This window comes from Chanos chanos, chromosome 2 (assembly GCF_902362185.1).
Source record: "Chanos chanos chromosome 2, fChaCha1.1, whole genome shotgun sequence".
Taxonomy (NCBI): Eukaryota; Metazoa; Chordata; class Actinopteri; order Gonorynchiformes; family Chanidae; genus Chanos; species Chanos chanos.
In genome coordinates, this window is record NC_044496.1 from 4,016,272 (window position 1) to 4,038,771 (window position 22,500).

The 22,500-nt window shown below is 44.1% G+C and overlaps 2 protein-coding genes across 2 annotated transcripts in view; one reads left to right on the top strand and one right to left on the bottom strand.

The window, feature by feature from the left end:
* The window catches only part of rhpn2 (rhophilin, Rho GTPase binding protein 2), a 26,059-nt gene extending 14,727 nt beyond the window's left edge, over positions 1-11,332 (bottom strand). Inside the window, exons 1-3 of the mRNA XM_030766221.1 lie at positions 11,257-11,332; positions 7,080-7,195; positions 1,509-1,637 (exon numbers count right to left, since the gene is read on the bottom strand). Of these exons, the coding sequence (XP_030622081.1) occupies positions 1,509-1,637; positions 7,080-7,195; positions 11,257-11,325 (314 nt within the window). The 5' untranslated portion in view covers positions 11,326-11,332. The remainder of the gene's footprint in view (positions 1-1,508; positions 1,638-7,079; positions 7,196-11,256) is intronic.
* Positions 11,333-20,271: 8,939 nt separating this feature from the next.
* Positions 20,272-22,500, top strand: part of slc7a10a (solute carrier family 7 member 10a) — a 22,696-nt gene continuing 20,467 nt past the window's right edge. Inside the window, exon 1 of the mRNA XM_030792961.1 lies at positions 20,272-20,432. Within this exon, the coding sequence (XP_030648821.1) occupies positions 20,273-20,432 (160 nt within the window). The 5' untranslated portion in view covers position 20,272. The remainder of the gene's footprint in view (positions 20,433-22,500) is intronic.

Genomic DNA, 22,500 nt, shown 5'->3' on the forward strand with positions numbered 1-22,500 from the left:
CGTTACAATTAACATGTTCTTTAAAAAAAAACAAAAACAAAAAAAACCACACGTGACAGCAGGTGGTTGAACGAACCTCTGGAGATTCTCCAAAGGGAATTTAAGACTTGCACAAAATCAGGCACAAACCTTGAACGAAGTCAGACTTTGATACTACATAGAGTGTTGGAGTAAATCCTTTCCTCTGAGCCACAACTAGAGCACTGCCATAATCGCATGGATTTACACAGAAATTCACTGGGCACCGGTAACGCCGTCTGAGAAAGCCTGCCAGGCGAACGCTGGTCCTTTCAGACGGGCTGTATGGAACCGCAAATCACCCCGCTCCCCCCCCCGAAAGCAAAGCCTGTCTGAAGAGTAGACTTAGAGAGGGCAGGAATGAACCCAGACCGTAGCCGTCTCCACGGAAACGCTTGCTCAGGGCACCACTCAATGCCATCTGACCACTCAACGTTCTTTTTATTCGGTCGCCATGGGAGACGCAGATTCTCCCTGAGAGGCACGTCGCGTGAATACAGACGTCTTTCTCTGGATCTGTAAGAATACCTACTAGACTCACACTCTCTCTCCTTCTCTCTCTCTCAAACACACACACACACACAAACAAACACACGCACTCATGAACGCACGCGCGCACGCAAACGAACATTCCTACAATGCACCGCCATCAGCCCAAACATCATCTGAAACAACTTCTATCACTTCGGTTTCTCAGACTTTATGGGGGAAATTTTGGTGCTTCCTCATGGCCTCCTGCACCAGCACACTGACACGCTTCATTTGAATGGAATGGCAGATACGAGACGCAAAAATACACGTGAAGATCCAAAGCACGCGGCCCAAAGTCGCCTGCCCACCTGCCGCGAGATAAGACACGACTTCTTTTTTTTTTTTTTATCCGTCGCGTTCACTGTGCCACTTCTCTCTCTCTCTCTGTCTCGCACAGCTGTTTATCTCAGAGTGCTAATCTCGATCAATCAGGCTCGTCATCACTCAACCCCGCAGGTCCTGAAACAGGTCGGTCAAGAACTGCAGCGCAAACTCATCTTTTTCTGACGCTTCCTCTCTTTTGTGATTCATGTTTAAAAGTGAGGAGTGCTGTCTCATCACACATCAGTCTAATTACAGCATACCAGGATCTGCTATACCTCCCTCCCTGCCATTCCAAACCTGTGTGTGTGTGGGGGTGTGTGTGTGTGTGTGTGTGTGTGCTGCTTACAGGCTTCTCATGAACCTTTCAGGCCAAGTTTACAGTCATGTATTAAAGGGTATGTAAGAGGAAACTCCTGTCTGAGACTGTTTATAGAGATGCAGAGAGTGCAGACATGTGTATACAGTATAGTACTACATATTCCAGCATATTCCACTGGGAGCAACTTCAGTCAGCTACTGTATTGGAATAATATATGTCACTGAATAGCCAAACACCACTGTCAGTGTGCGTGTGCATATGTGTGTGTGCCCACGCGTGTATGTGTGTGTGTGTCTGTGTGTGTGATTGTACTCACTGCACATCCTGGTAGACTTCCACAGAACTGTTGAGACCCTCCAATTGCTCCATAAGAAGCTGAAGGTTGGAGTTGACGTAGCTCAACTCCAGCACCACCATGTCACGCACTTTATTGTTAGAAGTTGCCCTGGAAACGGAAAGAAAAAGAGAAAAGAGAGATAAACACTCGTGCACAGCACAGAGAACAATCATCCTTTCACATCCACCTTCAAAAAAAAAAAAAACAACAACAATGCTTAGGAGCTTCGCAGTGCCTCTGTGACAACACCATTCAGAGCCAAAGGAAAAACCCAATGGATCGCTCAGGGCCGTGGACTGGACAGCTCTCAGGCCAACGATAGTATGAAACTATGACATGAAATAAAACAAGACAAACATCGCTCACGATTCAGCCCGAAACACTGTTTAATTTCCACTACAGGACTTAACACAGACAGGTTATTTCAGACATAAACCAGCCCTGTTTCTGCTCGTGCTGAAAATACCTCTTTGAACACAGGGTCAGTGGCAGATAGCATTATGGACATGGCAGACATTCTGTGGAAGGGGACGTGAGAGAGGGTGTGGCAGCCGATAAGTCAGTGTGTGGTGAGAGAGCAACAACATTACAATGACTGACATGCCACAGTGCCTGTATTTATGCCGTGTGTGTGTGTGTGTGTGTGTTGAATGTAAGTGTGCAGGGCGTGAGATAAAACAGCTTCCATTGTACTGTACAGAACCACAGCAGACGCCCCTTTCAGGCTTTTCAGCGGAGAGGCCATAAAACCGGCACACACGACCAGTCAAAGAGAAGGTCTAGAGCACTCGCAGGTGCACGGCGCTCCAAAAGCCCTGATCAAACACAGTCACAACTCACTGAGGCAATACAGGAGAGACAAACATGTCTGGACATGTAGTTTTCTTTCCTTCAAAGTGCTCCAGTTAATTAAAAAAAAAAAAAAAAGAACAGCCACAATAAAGCACCGGCAATGCTTATGCACTTAAACAAGTAAGTGTTTCTCTCTCTCTCTCTCTCTCTCTCCCTCTCTCACACACACACTCACACACACACACACACACAAACACCTAATTCTTCAGTGGAGACCGTCACTCCCACGCTGAACTTTTGACCTGAGCACAGACAGGGACGGATGACCCGTGACCCGGTCAACCAGTCACAGCTGACCTCCCCGATCTGTCAATCAGTGAGACGTGAGTGACAGGCGGGTTGAGGGAGAAAAGCAGGTGGTCTGAAGGTATGCTGCACACAACCACACACACACAGAGACAGAACGATCACCCAGGCACACACTCTTTACACAAAACACCGACACCTCAGCAGGCCCAACTGCAAAAACACTTACACGTTACACACACACACGTTAGCCTGGAATGAACTTATAAAGCAAGGGAGGGTCTTACTTCATTCGAAAAGGTTTGGTCTCATCAAGGGGTTTCTGAATAAGCTATCCTTTATCCTGTGCCTTCATTTCTCTCTAGAGAAGTGAAGTCCATTGTGTGTCATTGAGACCACAGAGACCTTTTGGGGCAGCGTTAAACAGTATATGACTCAGAGAGTGGATAATCACTGTTGTAAAACCATCTAATCGCGCAGAGACTAATCACCGTGATTACTGTATGGACTCTTCCGGTCAAAGTGTGTCACAGCTTACGTCACCTCTGATTGGTCAGAGCACCAGCGCGGATCCAGTCTGAACCTACAGTCTCAAGGTGAGGCGGCATTCAGACCGCAGATCTTTCAGTGAATCATTTCACCTGGAGCTTCACAGACTTTAATCTACGACTGAGCATCACGGACTGTACATGAGAGGGAAGAGATAGTGAGCGTGTGTGTGTCTGAGAGAAAGAGAGAGAGAGAGAGAGAAATAGAAAATGAAAACAAAAAAGTTAAAGAAGCTTCCTCTGATTAAAAAAAAAAAATTTGTTCTGTGTTTACATACAGCACTCTACATGTGGCAAGTTCTCCCCCTCACACGACGCCCGAGCAGAGTCAGACACGGTCGACCCGTGAGACGGTAATGGATGTGACCGTGGTCTCTAGACTTTGACTCTGAGTCTAAGGCCGTGACATTACATTAGAAGGCACTTCCTGTCAAACAGCGTCCCATGTTTTCAGTCTACACCGCTGTTCCACTTCTGTTTGACCTGGGCCGTGAGTCTCTGCTGTTAAAGTATAACACGGGTCATGTCATGGCCCTGTGCTCCTTCTATGGACTTACAACGCGTACTTTCTAAATATCGCTTTATGGTTCTAGACCGCTCTAGGGCAGCGGGATGTGGAGTAAGAGCTTGTGTGAGAGAGGCGTAGTGTTTGACTGTCACTCAGGAGGCCTGGCAGGGTGTAACTATCGACACGGCACAGGACAGACAGGTTAAACCACAGCTCTGAGAGAAAGGAGAGAATGACACGAACAAGGCAATGCCATGAGCATCTGCTTACTTCCTTACACACAGACCGAGAGAGAGAGAGAAAGAAAGAAAGAAAGAAAGAGAGAAAGAAAGAAAAAGAAAGAAAGAACGACAGAAAGAGCGAGTCAGACAGAGAGATAGAGGGGGAGATAGAGAGAAAGAGAAAGAGACAAAGAGAGTGTCTGGGTTCAAGGGAGCAAGAGAAGTAGAGATAACAAGAATTGGAGAGAGAGAGAGAGAAAGAAAGAGAAAGACAGAGAGAGAGAGAGAGAGAAAGAGAGAGAGTTCACTCTAGTTGACTCATAAATACTTACCTGATTAACATATTCTACATGAGAGGGTGGCGTGGAAACTTCCGGACATGTACAGTGACAGTTTTATGTCGCACAAACTGCACTTTTTCAGGCATGTCCCTGACAACACACACCTATACTGATGCTGGCTCCCCTAGATTTACAACTACACATACACACACACACACACACTCACACCTACACTTGCACATACTCACACCAACACCCACACCCACCAACACCCACACATGCACGCATGCACATCTACACACCCCCACACACACACACACACACACAGAGTCCTATTTCAATAAGTCACTCTTGACAACGGGCCCCTCCTGTGTTCTAATAGACTGGCAGGAATGCAGAAGCCGGGCTGCTGCTGCTGCAACTCAGACTGGTCTAATCAAAGACAGATATGAGCTGGCTCAAAGTTTTCCACAGTAGTTTTACACACACGCACACACACACACACACACACACACAAACACACAAACACAACATACACACACAAACACACACAAACACACACACAACATACACACACAAACAGCTCAGTCCTATTGTGACACAGCAGCTAGGATTCTATTTTAACTGGGTATTTGCACACAGCCCAGAGGGAACTGCGGTGCAGTATATCTGTAACAGTCTAATTTGACTAAGGGAAAGCCGTTAGCATGGTTCCCGCGTCCGTAAGCGGATAGACTTTAACTAATCTTTACTGCAGAAGAAAACAACTTCAGTGTGAAAAGGTACCTGCCTTGATTAAGAGGGCGGACAGATTTGAATGTCTGACCCCAGACGTCTGCCTCTGACCGAAATTCTACGTGTTTGCGTTCCCTTTTACTCCTGGTTTATCAGGGGTTTTTTTTTTGTTTTGTTTTGTTTTTTAAGAGAGACCAAAACTCCAAATCCACCCTGATGAGGGAATAATAATGAAAAAAAAAAAGGCAGATTTCTGCTCAGAGCAACACTGAGGATTACCACTATACAGGCCTGTTCTTAAGGATGTGAGGTATTAGGGAAGTCTACTGTGAAGAAACACACACACACACACACACACGCACACGCACACACACACACACAAAAACATATGTTCACTCACTAACACACACATACGCTCACTAACACACACACACGCATACACACACACAGCAGGAAATCAAACCTGGAAACTGAGAAAACAGTCCATGATTAAAGCCCCCCCCCCTACTGTTAAATACCTTCTTTTAGCTGGCTGGCCTTTTTAACTCAGCCGGACCCTCAACGGCGGCTTTGGCCAGAGCCGAAATGGAGCCCTCGGAGGCAGTTTGGCTTTAATGAGCTACCCCTCTGTTTCTGTCTGTTAAACACAGGACAGAACCAAACTGTAGCTATAAAGAATTACAAATCAGCTGAACAGACTGCGAACGCATCAGAGGCAGAGTGAACCACTCTTAACCCTTATTGCTCAACAACACAACACAGCAATAGCCGTAATGACGTCAAACAGACCAATCACACGCCGTGCTCCTGAAGACTAAACGATGGGTGTGTATGTTATCGCCATGGAGACAACAGACCAACGAAATGTCTCCAAGGAAACTAAGAACCTGGCACCTCACGGCAAAGAGCCCCTGCATTTAATGAGCTACGGGACACAAACACAAATACATTTACAACTCTGCGGGGCTTTCCGGAGGCTGAGGATTATGGGTAAAATCTGTGAAGGTGACTGTGAGGAACAATTTATCTGTGGTTGGTTGGGGTTTTTTTTTTTGGACAGGAACTATGACTCTATATCTCACAATCTGAGGACAGTCGGAAAAAAAAAAAAGAAAAAGAAAGATTTCCTCCATCCCACCCCATATCACCCATGCAGAGCTCGATTGTGATTGGCCAGCGATGGTTAGGATGCCGGCATGGTGGTGAACCCTCTGCTTTTCCTTGTTCCTCATCACCTCATTTTACTTTCAAATGACTATGCTAAATATCTGCCATAATTACAGGAGTGTCAAATGACACACGCGAGTTACTACACACACACACACACAAAAAAAGTTTAGCGTGCCTTGGATCTAAAGTCTGCATCGCCTCAGGGCGAGGAGACCTGTACAGAGACCTGACAAAGAAACGCCGCATTCTCTCCGGGCCCAGTCATCCTCTCCGTACAATAGCCGTTTGTCAAAAGCCTTTTCAACAGGTACAAGTTCTCAGTTTCAGGTCCGGGGCTGTGCATCAGCAAGAATGCCACGGACGAGAATTTCATCACTGCGAGTTTTCTGGGGCTTTTTTTTTTTTTTTTTTTTTAAGCCTTCCCTGTCAAAGTGCTCAGTGACATTTCTGTCACAGGCTTAAGAAGAATAAAGCCTTAAAACATGCTGGTACTTCATTAACAGGATAGAAAGTTATGTAACGGGTTCTTTTACGGCACTATCACAAGGTTACAGCGGCCAGCCCTTTGTATATGACAAAAAGACACAAACACAGGTGAGCGCTGAAGGTCAGGTTCTCAAAATATTTGATTTTCAAGTGTGTGCGTGTGTGTGTGTGTGTGTGTGTGTGTGTGTGTGTGTGTGTGTACAAAAAATAACAAGTACACAGGACAAAGAACATGAATGCAGGCCAGAGTGTGTGTGTGTGTGTGTGTGTGTGTGTGTGTATCTGAAGTGGACCTACTTGTGTAGGTGTGTGTGTGTGTGTGTGTGTGTGTGTGTGTGTGTATCTGAAGTGGACCTACTTGTGTAGGTGTGTGTGTGTGTGTGTGTGTGTGTGTGTGTGTGTGCGTGTGTGTGTGTGTGTGTGTGTGTGTGTGTGTGCGTGTGTGTGTGTGTGTGTGTGTGTGTGTGCGTGTGTGTGCGTGTGTGTATCTGAAGTGGACCTACTTGAGGAGATTCTCTGCACCTGCTCTCATCCTCATCTGTTTGATGATCTGCTGGTTCAGACTGGCCCTCCTATTCTGCAGCTTACTGCGACCAGTCTGGAGTAAAGGATTGTTACCCTGAGAGAAAGAGAGAGAGAGGGAGAGAGAAAATACAAACATATGTCATTTTTTCGGATCTGACTGGTCTAGAAACTAGACTGAGGACAAAAGTGAGATATTTAAGACAAAGCCATGCATCTCCGTACCAGCTGAGCCTTTGCCAGGGTCTTCAAAGCACTTTCAAAGAACACTGAGTGAATGTTTTGAGAAGCACAAGAAAAAAAAAACAGCGAGTTGTGATGTCATTAAGGAAACGGTAAACAATCTGTCCCTTCCGGCACACACACACACACACATACTCTTCCACCAATGTCTCACTGTCTGTTCTCCAGTTATCAGGACAGTGTACTCTGAAAGACATGGCTATATCAGCGCGCACACACACACACACACACACACACACAGGTCAGCGTAAATGAGTTACCCCAGTCATGTCCTCAGTGATGACTCAGTCACAAGGCTGACACCACCACTCAGGTGTGTCAGGACCAGGAGGGCACAAATCATTGCACAGCGATTATGTCAGAGATTATGAGTATAATCAGAGACAGGATGACAGCTGCAGGACACTGCCAATACCCCCATAAAAGGACGATTACTGGCTGGACGGGTCAAGTTTATCACGCCGAGGGTTAGAACAAAGAAAATCTCGCTGGTCTTATCTAAGGCGACTACTCTGAGAAAAGAACAACGAAACCTACCAGCTCAGCGACACGCCCATAACAGAGAGCGGTCAGAGCATAACGTGTAAGATTTTATCCAAACGTTTCATTAAATGTCCATCAAGGACCACCAGTTCGCGCTGACCGTCCACGAACACTTCCTACAGACCTGTCAGACAGACAGCACCCCGACCCATCTGCATTAGGGCATCATTAGGGCATCATTAGAGCAGAGTAGTGACACAGAGGCAAATGACTCGGCAGAAAAAGGAACAGAGAGGAGTTGAACAAACATCCATAGAGGTAAATCCCGCAGAGGGGCAGGAAACTGAAGTCTCAGCGAACAATAACCTAATGTTATCAGAAAGGAGATGGGGGGGGGGGCTGTGAAGACATTTTGGGAAACAAACCCATCCACACCTGACAGAACTTGAGGTTTACGTATTTCTATCACAGACTCCAAAGCTACCCTTTGGCTTTCTTGATTAACAGGACGGATATTTGAACTAAAATGACTATTTCAGGAGGCTAAGAAATCCCATGTAGTAGAATATCAAGCTGAGTCAATTTTAACCAAAGGGAATACTAACCCGCAGAATAAAATGTGTGGTTGTACTACACAGTCCAGTTTTTTTTTTGGTCGGATAAAGAGCTTTACTCCGATGCCTCCAGTGGCACTTCAGAGACCCCGCACGGAAAAACAATCTGGAGCATTCTGGAACAGTGACCAAAGCTCAGCCATGCAGAGCTGACCAGCTGGCCCGCCAGTCATTAAGAGCCTTCACAACCGACAGGGTGCGGGGGGGGCTTATACAGAGAAGCGGAGAAAGTGGACAAAGCCATTCAGTAATTAACAGCAGCCTACACAAAACTCTGCTGAGTGCACCGACAACAGACTCCATTTAGAGCCATGGCACATATTTCCTTACTCTTACATACCCCCGTTTACTGCCCAACTTACACAGAAAGAGAGAGAGAGAGAAAGAGAGAGAGAGTCTTTCTGGGCAAGGGGCTTGACCCTCAGTGTTGTGTAACTGTTCACAAACATGGCTCGGACTAAAAGGAAATGTCCGAGGGTTATGGCAAGAAAGGGTTGCAAAACTGACCCTAACACAGAGTGCGGACTCTAGCGTAACACGAGCCCATACTGATGGAAAATAAAATACATTTTATTTTGCCAATTGGCAAAAGGCAACTCTAGAGCCTCTACACCACAAAGTTGATCTGTCTGTCTGTCTGTCTGTCAGTGTCTTTCTGTGTTTGAGGAGAGAACTGGGTTGCGTATTAGTCATCATAAACTCACTGTACTGATTCAGACATCACAGTGTGAAACTCACGGTGCGGTTTTTTTCTCTTTACAGTACATGTAGCCGTGTACAGGCTGCGAGAACTGAAGCCAAAGCACATGTTGTTCATTTCTGTCTGTGGCTTTGGTTCTGACAGAGTGTTTGGTTCTGACTGCTATGTTAGTCGGCTCCCAGACTCTTCCGTGAACGAGAGAGAGAGAGAGAGAGAGAGAGAGAGAGAGAGAGCAGAAAACATGCAGAATCTGCTTTTCTCTCCCTGGCCGCAGCAGTCCTGTTCGGATCCGACCCAAAACCGCCACACCGCGCTGGATTATCTGCAGCCTGGGAACGCGCCTCATTTGTACGAACTGTCTTGTAAATTACTGAGACCATTTTCTCCACCAAGAAAATGGAAAATAGAAAAGGGACTAAGAGGCAACAGAAGAAAACGCTCGTAAATCTGAAGAGAAATCAGACTATTTTTTTGATTATCTGTGAATCCAACTAACTTCCCTGCAAGTATTGTTTTAAAAAATTAAAGTCCACAAAACTGTTCTAGAATTAGAACGGCTCTCCGAAATACACGTGCTCTGTGCGTTTGCTTCTTAACTGAGCGTTCACTCATTTACACGAGCGGACACGCCAGTCGGGTCAATAACTGACCACCTCTGATCACACAAGAGACAGGAAATGCATGACAACACAACCAGGCGGATATAGCAGAGATGAGGAGGCAAGGGCTCTCTCATGACAAAAGCTCTAATCAAAGCAAAGCTCAGTTTAACTCAGCTGACTGTAAAAACATCCAGGCGCCTACTCAACTATGTGACTGCACTGGTTTCTCTAGCGAAAATGACACAGCAAAGGAGAAATAACTGAACAACACATTACGATGCACTTGAATCAAAGACTACACGTCACTACGCTGAGTGGCCACGGGGCGCTTGTAAAAGGCACCTAAATTAAAGGCAGAGTCAGATTTGTTGATGGATTTTAACGAGGCAAGTTACAAGAACATAACCTAACGCGAATGAACTCTATGACTGTTCTTCTTTCACCTTACGGACCGTTAATATTTACAACAACTTTCAGGTATATTTACACGTTTAAGTACGCGTCAACCAAATGTGTCACCACAAACTCTCATCCCAGCTCCACTAATTACACTCACACGCACCAAGATCATAGAAAAGAGTAATTGACGTGGCCGTTGGCCAGTGCTCCCGTAGTCTGGGCGCGGGGAGTGATGGTACATGGAATTCGCAGGGGGAATAAATGCCCTGTGGAATTCATGAAACGTAACTCAGGTTGTCCACTTGCTGAGCGTGAACCCCCTCCCGTGACACAGTCGTCACCTTTTCATCTCATGAATATCAGATTTTAACGACAAAAGACTGAGCTCAGTTTCGGTTAAACCTTACTGATATTATATCAAATGTGTGACAAATGTGTGACATTCACATCGGTTAAATCTCCCCCAACTCAGATACAGCTATTAATTAAGCCGCTGAAAAATGACCAGGCCCACTAAATGTACCATACTAACTTTATATTTGCGTATGCTAGTTGTTCACAACAGTTATCTTCTACCTGGGTCGCCTACCGTTGATTAAGATTGCAAGAAACTTGGAGCCAATCGACTGAAATCTTTACACCACTGATCCATATTTCCCACTATACGCGGACTGATCAAACTCGAATACTAAGTGACTGACGACGGGAAAGCGTGATGCGCCCATGCCTCCCTCAGCGTCCACTCACAACAACCCGAAATTTATGTTTAAACCGTGTCGGTTCTTGCTATTTCGTTAAATATTTCATTTACGAGTACTGACACTCTAACCGTTTCGTTTTATTTGACAAATCTACTGCTGAGAAACAGTTGTGCTGTATTTATACCAAAGTTCATCGTTTAAAGCCGAAAAACAAGCAAACTACCGAAAAACTTTGTGCTCTGTTTTATCATCACTCTGAACACTTCGACAAAACTAATCCAGTTAGACTGGCATAAAATAACCAGTGTTCGGTTGAGTGCGAATCGCGGTAGGATGACTGACAGCTGGAACTAAAGTGCGTTCTGAGGTAATCAAGACTTCGCGTTAGATAATCAAAACGTTCGTTCATTTCTCACCTTTCTAAATTGACTGTTCTCCACCGCTCCATTGTTCTTGCATCCGTTGGGTATGAGAGCGTCCGTCATATCTGAATCCTCAATCTCAGCGGAAAGCTTCGATGATACTCAGAAAGTTAGAGAAAAAAAAGATTGTTTGATGCCCCTGTAAGTCAACAGGTGCGAGTTCCAAAGCGCTTCAAATTTGCGAGCTAGTGTCTAGATCCTTCTCTCAGCGTATGAAAGTGTCATTCAGGAATCGCTATTACCATAGCTCTCACCCCGCCCCGAAAGAGTGACGACAATTGTGTACAGGGTGACTTCGTTGGGTGGGGCACTAGAGGACCTACCTGATAAACGTGCCAGCTATGAATACCATAAAATATAGGCGTATGTGCGCGCTCACAATGACGACCAGAATGTAAACACTGTCTTGCAGCAGAAAATAAGTTACATTTGAAAAGTTGCAAAGCTTGAACCCACAAGATTAAATTCGGTGTTCGGTTTTGTCAGAATATATCTAAACATCGTAGACTTCTGTTAGACATTGCACGGGTGCTGGAACAGTACGGAGGTTTGGCTTAAGATGCTGAATGAAGTCCACGAGATAATATATGATTACTGAATTAATACTGTAATGATATCACGCACACAACATCAAACAACACATAGGTCATTACAATACTAAATCAGTTAACTCAGAGTCTTTCGGGGTTCTCTGGAATGGCTGGCCAAGAGGTCAGTATTCTCTGTCAAACTCCATGATGAAATGCTGATCAGTGACACAGCCTGTTCACGCTGGCATATCTACATCAGCTCTCTGTTACCCAAAACAGCCTTATTTTTTCCTCATCAACAGAGTCCTGGGTTAGTTACTGAATGAATCATACAACCAAATGTTGGCGATTTCTAAGCATGGATGTAAGCATGTCCAACAGAGCAACCTTGAAAAGAAACGTTTGAAAAGGTGTTTCTAAGAGAGATGTATTCTGTGGTTACCAAGCAACCGTTGCCAGTCCTATCATTGTCCGGCATCTGAACGTCTATTCACGCGTCTAAAGAAATCACATTACCATGGTTTCTGTGTAGCCCCACAAGGTCACATTTCTGAGGCTTTGGCACGAGCATTTTAGACTGAGTCTTCCTGACTCATACTGAAGGCTGCAAAAAGGGCTAGGTCACAGAGTGGGAGAAGCATTCCTATTGTGTGTCTGTGTGTCTCTGTGTGTCTATTAACTCAGCTAAGCAATGAAAAAGTTAAAATGCACATGAAGCATATAAATTATTTATTTGTCAGTTAACCCAGGGTTTTGCAATCAGTCTTTCAAAGTAAAGTGTATGTTTTATGAACAGTGCCATCACTTTCACGTGTTATACGAATACAGCGAATACAGCTATTGCAATGTGCGTTTTAAAAAAGCCGCCTTGGTTCTGTTAACTGCGCTATGGCTTCATAACTTACATATAAAGTTTGTGGAGCCTCACTTGAGCAGAGTGTACCGATGTTACATTTTACATCATCATGTAGTAAGACACACTGACACTTTAGGTTCGCTGCAGTCGTCTCAAAGAGTCAATGAAAATTAATATTTTGGACTTTACTCGAATGCCTACTGTAGAACCTTGATCAGTGTATGAACAGAGATTCAACCAGTAAACATGAACAATACGTAGGCCCACTGCGTGAAAGAGGTAAACCGCTCTGGTAGCATAGCGCAGAGTTGTGAACAATGGCGCCATCTAGTGTCTTAAAGTAGGCCTAGTTCCTTTTTGCGAACTTCAGATAGGGGCTTTAAGTGGCTTGATGCCACTTAAGAACTCAGGTTACACAAGTTACGTTTAAACAAATTAACACAGTTATTCTGATACAAAGTGCAGCTTTAGAGAAAATTGGGCCAGTGATCACGTGTGTTTTGTTTCTCACGAGAGCAGCATTTCTAAAACTGCGCTTAGCGGGGTTATTTCGGGTTTTATTTTGCCGCGTGGGAGCCAAAGGGCTTATGTAGTGTAGAAAGTGGATATTAAAGTCATTAAGAAACAGACGGACATTTTGGCACAGTTAAAATCTGGGGAAACAGGATAAATGTCTCATAACCTACTCAGTATGAGACAGACTGGGCTTTTTCATACAGTGGATCGACTCTGAATTCAGGCCAGGGCTGAAATGTCTCGTATCAGGCTACATTAAAATCCATAAGATGAGGAACTGTATAACTAAGTCTCACTTGTTTCAGATTATACAGTCTGATCGCATTGGTTAACTCGGTTGTCTACTTAGACGTTCGTATTTCTGACAAGGCTGAGTGTCTATTAAGTTGCTTAACAAGGTTAAGAGAAAACTGCTCTGTTTCGTGTGAACAGTTTTCCTATACAGCTGATTGAAACTGCATGAATTCCTTGCGCTGAGACCAGAATTGACCCAATCCCGCGTCTCCTGCCTCTCTCCCTCAAGGGAATCGACGAATCGAAACAACTGAGGCTATATTTGTGTCTGTGTTGCTCTTTCAAGAGTAAAAGAAGAGATGCTTCTTCCAACCTGAGCTATGAGCAGCACTGTGCACCGGGATGTTTCATGCATCTTCCATTATCTTTGTAATTTTCACATCAAATAAACTGATCCTGCTGAACATAAATGACTGATAAACATTACATTAGCCCTGTCCTGGCTTCCCTTCATTGGCTCCCAATTCATGCAAGGGCAGATTTTAAGGTCCTCTTGTTAACATATAAAATTTTACATGGGCTTGCGCCTTCCTACCTGTCTGGCTTAATTACACCCTATAACCCACCTCGCACCCTGCGCTCTCAAGATTCTGGATTATTAGTCATTCCAAGAGTTAAAAAGAAGTCCGCTGGCAACCGAGTCTTTTCCTACCGCTCTCCCTTCCTTTGGAATGGTTTACCTAAAGAAGTTAGAGAAGCAAGCTCTCTCAATACCTTTAAAACAAGACTAAAGACTTATCTATTTTCTCGAACTTATGCATAATATAATTTTGATTTGACTTTGTTATAAACATGTAAAGCCCTTTGAGACTATAAATAGTGATATTGGGCTCTAAATAAATATCATTATTATTATTATTATTATTATTATTATTATTATTAGAGGAACGTGCGTCCGTTTGACAGTTTTTTAAGCAGTGGGACGCATCCTGTTCTTGGACAGAGGATCATTCACTATACGTTTTTAAATACAGTGTAGATTACAGTGCCCTGTTTCTTAGCTACCACGGAAAACAAACGTCATTCAGCCCTGTCTTGCTTTTGCCGTCGGCTCCGTAAAACGAGGCTGTTAATTATGACTTACTCTCATACCGCGAGCGTTTGACCGGCTCTGTTGTCTTGGTGTCACCCACACACACAATGCAAACTTTATTCAACAATCAAATGTAATTAACTGAACAAACCACGTCCACATTTTAACAAACAGAAGAAACAGTCATTGATTCGTGGCATTTAAGCCTCTCTGTGCGCTTCACATCCCCCACATCCCATCTCCAAGTTCAAATTCGTTTAGTTTCGTTTCCCCTTAAACACCATTTCTGTCTCCCAGTACCTCATGCTTCGCTCACTCCCCTCTTCTCTTCAAACGTGCTAAAAATACGGACAAATGCAGATTTCTCATGTTATCGTCGTAGCCGTCACGCGTTTACCCAAGGTGGAATGTATATCCCAATTTTTAACTCAAGGTTTCCCCTCTAAAATTGATTGACAAATAAATAAATAAATAAATAAATAATGAGACATCGATATCGTCATCACTACACTCATATTTTGCGGATGGTGGATGCTGAGGTGGATATTCTGTACAAATGCATTCTTATGGTGCCGAACCCACGATTGGAATTTGACGGTTCCGACCGGTCTGATTTTGACGCGGTTTTGACGTTGTCTAAGCAGTTTAATTAAGCGCTAAAAGAAAAGAAAAGAAAACCGGTAATGTAGTGTGTAAAGGACACTGGAGGCGTTCATTACTGTGACGGCCCCTACCGCGAGCACTAACCTTTGCCTCGAGAACAACCTGTACGAACGTGTGTGTTTGTGACTCTACCACAAGGTGGGGCAAAATTCAAGCAAATTCAAAGAGCTGTTCTGTGAAACTGGCACCAAGTTCCTTGAACGTACCGTGTGAGAATGTATATTCTTGAGTTAATCTCAGAACGCATTTATTTTTCGAGCAGCCTACTTCAATTCAGTGAACCATTTCTAGTAACTCCACATCTTTTACTCTGAACTTTGCTCATGTTTTACATTTATTACAGAAACTACATAGATTGAGGACCTACCAAAATCATGGGTTCACATCTGAGCTTATAGCCACAACATCATTTTCAACCGATAAAAGTGACGGGTTTGGATATGTTCTATATATATCACAAGTCCAGGTGCTAGAATTCCAAGAAACTTTAATGAAGTTGTGACTCCAGGGAACATTGTATCCTACCACACAGTGTCACTAACTGATCATTGTCAAAGCACCTAATGCATTGGGGTTTTTTAGAGGTGGAGTGAGAGAGAGAGAGAGAGAGAGAGAGAGAGAGAGAGAGAAGGAAAGAGGAGTTTTCCTTAAGAGCGGCACTGATACAAATTTCCGCTCATTTTTCTTTTTTCTTTTTTTATCCGGAGGGGCACAAAGCAGATTGTAACAGTCTGTTTTCTTCTCTTTCAGAACGCTGGGCGGCACAGGGTGAGAAATAGCTTCGTCCATGCTAGCCCCGATCAAGAGGAAATGCACAAGCCTCATTGCCTGACTACTGTTCTGTTGCTATGCAGCCATAGCCTTCTCTCAAAGAACTTTAGCTGCTCTCTTAACAAATTATTTTTTGGGCAGGAGCACGGCCAACCATTTGGGGTGGTGAAGGGGGTCCAGTCGAGCACTCAAGGGCCTTTTTTTTTTTGCGGAGTGTGTGTGGCGCATGTGTGTGTGTGTGTGTGGTTCGTGTGTGTGTGTGTGTGTGTGTGGTGTGTGTGTGTGTGTGGTGTGTGTGTGTGTGTGCGCGCATGTGTGTGTGTGTGTGTGTGTGTGTGTGGTGTGTGTGTGTGTGTGTTGGTGGTTAAGGAGGTTATTTGGAGGATAGAGCACTGACAATGTGTGTGACCAGTTTTGTTTAGCAGTGAAAAGTCACAAGAACGAGAGAGAGAGAGAGAGACACGAGAGAGAGAGAGAGAGAAAGAGAGAGAGAGAAAGAGAGAGAGAGACACAGATACAGATACAGAGAAAGAAAGAGAAAGAGAGAGAGAGAGAGACAGATACAGAGAAAGAAAGAGAGAGAGAGAGAGAGAGAGAGAGAGAGAGAGAGATGTATGGGGTCAGAGGGACAGGAGTGTCACGGTGCCTGTCACTTGGGAAGTTTTTTTATCCGTCATGCAGTCCATGTGTCACATTCCTCTCTCCGTCTTTGAGTTCCTCCACGTTACTCCACAGGACAGGTTTATTCTCTCACTCTCTCTCTCTCTCTCTCATCGCCCCCTGGGAGCCGTCGTTCAGTATCATCCCTTAAATAACCCATCAGATTAACAGCCATACCAAATCTATCCACCTCACCCTCCTCTTCCACTGAACTACTGAATCCTGAGGGAGATGTTAAAACAGATGAACTGAACTCTGGGAACATGCCTGTTGTCCTCTCAACAAACCAGTGTAACACGATGCCTCTCCCTACATTTATCCAGTGGGAATCCTAAGTGACAGCTGGTTCTGAATAGGAATTCTCTCTTTAAATAACTAAGTCAATAAATAAATAAAGAGTTTAACTCTTGTCTCTGAATTGAGCACCTCATTGCCTGATCAATAATCCTGTCTCCCATCTGTCTTGCTCAATGCCCTAAATCAACTAATAAATGTGCAGCACTAATGAAAAAGAAACAAAAACAATCTGTTGGTCTCAGATGTACAGCGCATACAGAACGTTTTCAGACCCCTTTCATCAATCTACACACAATACTCCACGATGACAAAGCAAAAACAGGTTTTCTTTCTTTCAGTGCGATTCTGTCCATATGCACTGTGTGGTCATTGAGTTCTGTTATTACAATGAATAAATCACGGCACTGACCTGGCTTGTCCTCACCTCCTTTGCACCTCCCCATTCACCGCGTCTGTACTTGCCCCATTCACCTCTCCCTCCACCTCTACCTCCCAGTCAAGTATTTTCAAGTGCAAGCACATGTATGGAAAGCCCAGAAGAACTAATCGCTATTGATATGGATATGGACGCCTATTGCAGTAGCAGTGTGGAGACTGATTCATTTTAACACACACACACACACTAGCATGTCAGCCTGAGTGAATTATACCCCCACACTCAGTGTGAGAGGGTGTTTCCATGAACGATCAATAATCCACACAAACTCACTGTAAACACCCAGAATTCTACAAGTAAAGGTATTATATTATCAAGGATCCCTACAGGATGGCCAGTGGTGTGTGTGTCTATGTGTGCATGCCCAGTGTGTGTGTGTGTGTGTGTGTGTGTGTGTGTGTAAACAGCTGTGTGTGCGTGTAAGTGTGCATGTGTGTGTGTGTCTATGGCTGTGTGTGTGCGTGCATGTGTGTGTGTGCATGTGTCCGCGCGCACTTGTGTGTGTGTTTATGTGTGTGTGTGTTTATGTGTGTGTGTGTCTATGGCTGTGTGTGTGCATGCGTGTGTGTGTGTGTGTGTGCGCATATGTGTGTGCATGCATGTGTGCGTGTGTGTGTGTGCAAGTGTGTGCATATGTGTGTGTGAGTGTGTGTGCGAGTGTGTGTGTGTGCGCGTGTGCATATGTGTGTGCACGTGTGTGTGTGAGTGTGTGTGCGAGTGTGTGTGTGTGCGTTTCCATATATGTCTGCATATGCGTGTGGCAGAGGCTCTCCTGTGATGTATTTGTTTGCTGCTTGACTCCTCCCCTCCTCTGCTCCAGCACACTGTGGCCTGTGTTTGAGTCTTCCTGCTCCCTGACAAAGCCACGACACTGTTTGTTTGGGCCCCCGTTTTTTCGCCTTTTTTTTTTTTTTTTTTTATGGGGCTGTAGCCAAGTGCGGGGCCCGATTTTAATTGTGCTTTCGTTCACATTTGGTTGAGAGAAAAAAAACCCATGCCTGCCACGACTTCACAGCTCTGCAGGACCATTCTAGGGTCTCCATCAGAGAGAGAGAAAGAGAGAGAGAGAGGGAGAGCGAGAGAGAGAGAGAGAGAGAGAGAGAGAGAGGGAGAGCGAGAGAGAGAGAGAGAGAGAGAGAGAGAGAAAGAAAGAGAGAGAGAGAGAGAGAGAGAGAGAGAGAGAGAGTGAGAGAGGGTGGGTGAAGACCTTGTCCTTACAAACACACAGGTCCACTGGTCCACACTGTGAACACAGATATTGACTCAGAGCCATTAAGCAGCTCTGTGAGTTTTAAATTCAAGTTCAAGTGTGTTTGCTTTTAACTTCCAAATGGATTAGTTAATCTGGTATTTTGCTTATATGTGTTTCAATATGAAATAAATTATTTGCAGAAACTCTTAATGAGAGAATCACTTACATGGAGCGTCTTGATCATGATGTGTGCCAATGCTTGCGTGTGCGTGTGTGTGTGTGTGTGTGTGTGTATGTGTGTGTACATATGGTCTTTAGCATGTCTGTGCACACAGTATGTGTGTATGTGTGTTCGTTTAAACTGGTTTACAGTACTAACAAGTTTGCTTGTTCTCTGTGGTCCAACCAACCCAAGCTGTGATGTCACAACACAGATAACGTTTCTATCTGAATTTGCTACCTGCTGGTCTTAACCTCCACAAGGTCACCTCCTCAAATTACCTTCTAAAGGATCAGCATTCGATTGCAGTACTGACGGGAGCAGACCAGACACGGGCACTTTGTCTCCTGGGAGTCAGAGAGGCCTCAGAGAACACCTTTGTTTTTCTTACCTTTTACACACACAAGGAGAGAGAGAGAGAGAGAGAGAGAGAAAGAGAGAGAAAGAGAGAGAAAGAGAGAGAGAGAGAGAGAGAGAGAGAGAAGGAGGGGCTTTCTGAGGAGTGGCCTTACACAGCACAACAGAGAAACAGAGAACAGGGATTAAAACCAGTCCCAGCCAGTCTCTGAGCCTTACAGGGAGCATCCCAGCTAAACCTGGCCCTGGGGGTCTCCTGAGGTGTGTTTGTATTTTTCGTACCTGTTTGTACCCACCTGGTTATACCAAAACCAGCGAGGTTTCTAAAATCAAAAATTTGAAAAAAAAAAAAAGAAAGAAAGAAAGAAATTCCATTGTGACCTGAATTGTGGCATGTAGTGTGAACAGACAGAGTACAGAGAATAAGAGGATGAGGAAAAGAGTTCCAGTCGATTTGATGGTTTGTGTGAGGCATCATGCAAATTTTGCCTGGGGAGTAAACAGTCGTGCTTGATGACAACTCACTAACCCAGAATCATATAATCTCTCTCTCTCCCTCTCTCTCTCCCTCTGTCTATCTCCTCTTTCCCTCTCCTTTCTGAAGCTGCAGTGGGTGTGTTTGTGCAAGAGAGAGAGAGTTGGCATCGAAGCAAACTCAGAAGTATTTGCCACAAAGAAGTAATTCATATTTTGCAGAGTAAAATCGTGCCATTTAAGCATTTCAAGTGGAACGCCAAGGGTAATACTTAGAGTTTGCAGTGGATCCAACCTCCTTAAAGCCATAATGCTTTCACTGTCAAAGTAAAGACTGAAATACCAATGAGCAACAGAGCAGAAAGATGTGGTCATCACCAGATGTACCAATGAACTGCTCTCTGACTGTTTATACATGCTTCTCTCTGTACATGGAACTATATATGTATACATATCAAAGTATACACAAATATACATATACACGTACATGTACATGTACATGTACATATACATATACATATACAAGTCTTCACTGCTTATATATGCACGCGTATATGTGTATCAACGGTGAGGGCTTTGCCAATCTGCAAGCGGTCAAGACTTGTAACATGCTGACGACGCGCATGCGTGTGCGGCACCACATGCATCAGTGCAGTATATCAGGACCGGGCAAGGGCTTTTGAGGCAGTGCGTTTTTTTAAAGTCTCAGATATGGATGGGACCGAGGAACGGAACCGCAAGAACTGCGGGAAAAATGAGCCGGAGGCACGACAAAAGATGTTGGATACGGGGGACGAAAAAGATCCAGCAAAAGACAGAGTAACATTAAAGAAAGAAATTGGACTGATGAGTGCGTGCGCGATAATTATTGGTAGGTTTTGTTTTTTCACGATTCTTTACATAGTAATGATCGTGGGGTTTTTTTGACATGCACTATATGAATAGCTATTTAATATAGGAACGAAACAAAGAAACAGCTTTTGATATTCTTGTTATTTTCCTGGTTATTCAAACTGTTTGCTCTCTGGATCAGATCTCACACCGATAGTATTTTGTTCTGTTGATAAATTGGTGAGTACTTACTGATGACAACCTGTTATGTGTAAAGTCAAGTGAACCCAGTGACATGGACAAACTATAAAGTAACTCGGAACGCTTTCATGTGGAGCAACACTACGATTTGAAGAAGTTTAGCCAAAAACAAGAGAGAAGACAAGAGAAGTAAAGAAACAGTATGATGAACTGTCGTCTGTGGCACTGTATGACTCGGCGTGAAAAATTCTACTTTTTTAAAAAAAAAAAAAAGAAATTATTAAGATATGGTGTGTGTATTGTTTTTTTCTCGCTGCTGACATCCGTTCACGTGTTTCAGTAGCGTAGTCTCATCAAATCATAAAGTATATTGCATCACTAAGTTAGAGCGCCAAAGGAGAACACATCCAGCGCCTACGTGGCTAAACTCATTCTTTGGTTTCTCAGATACAGCTGAATTGAGCGAGTTTAAAGACTTTAGGATGTCCTAGAGTAGCCTTCGCTAGAAACTAATTCCTTTGTTAGGAAGCATAATTAAACCGATGAAACTTAAGCTGAGTTCTAACTTGGTTTCTTCTCTTTGAGTTTTGTGGCTCCTCATTATGGATCGGTAGATCGAGTGATCTGTTCATCAGTGCTGATCAAACAAATTTCAGTGATGCTGTTTTAAACGTTTCAAGCGGTTTTTTTTAGTTCCAACAGACGAGCATGTGATAAATAGACTAGTTTGCTTTACTGTAATGTAAGATCATATTTCACACTGTCTGTTCAGGTGTAAAATATAGATTCTGACAAACTTGAAATGATGAAGATATCAATTCGGCAATACACAATATAAAGTAGTGTGTATCAGAGGCGGAAGTATCTTAACTGTGTCACACATGGAATGGACGGCACAGCAACGTAGTCAGGGTCTTTCCCGCATATGGGTTATGGGTCTCGTCAGTTTTTTCAGTGTTCTCTTCAAGCTTCTTTAATATCAGTAGCCTGTTAGTTAATATTAAACCGCATATGCAGTCGAGTATTTAGTCACGTAAAAGGACAGCGTGTTTTTTGTCATCTCACGTCACACTGAACGTTACGCTAGAATATATCGCTACTGTTTAAAAAAAAAAGAATCCTTTCGTTGCAAAGTTAACGACGGATGCTAATACTTCTGGACAGTTTCAGCGAACTCAGGCACGTTTCCTCCCATTTTTCAAAACTTTTTTCGTTTTTCAGCTTTGAGGTTGAAAAGGAATCAGCTTATTCCGCGACCTGCTCAACGCAACATGAAAAAAGAAACATTTACCAAGGCTTTACCTCTATCACATTCCTCACTATTTGTCTTGCGATATTTCTGCGCGGGTGTGATGAAGGTCGTCTGTAAAGCTTTATAGACTGTTAAATAGAGTTAGACTGTGACAGCTGTTTTTAAACGGTCTGACAGTCAAGTTCAACGGTGGGGTGTCTAAAGGTCTTCGTAGAAGGGGTTGCCTTGCGCATTTGCCCAGAGCTCATTTTGATCCTGTATAAGAAAACTGAAGGCTAGCTCGTTTTGGTTAGTTCTTCCTGGATAATTATTGCGTTCGTACAAACTCCAGGACGCCAGATACAAAGAGTGTCAAATTTTCAGCCGCGTGTGATGAAACACGAGTTAACGGAGGGCACTGTGTGATGCTGTTCGGCTGATCAACAGGTTATACAGAAATAATGGAGAACAGAACCCTCTCTATTCTTAGCAAGTTCCATTAATACACGTTAAATTTGTCTCCAAACCGCCTCTCCCTGAGCACCGCGTGAGAACAGAGGCGTGCAGTGTCTTCTCAAGTGCATCTTCACCACACACTGCTCCTCACACCCTCTTCTGCGGCCGCTCCGCTCTCACTTTTCTGTTTTCGGCGGGAGAACTAGAGCCTACAGCTTTG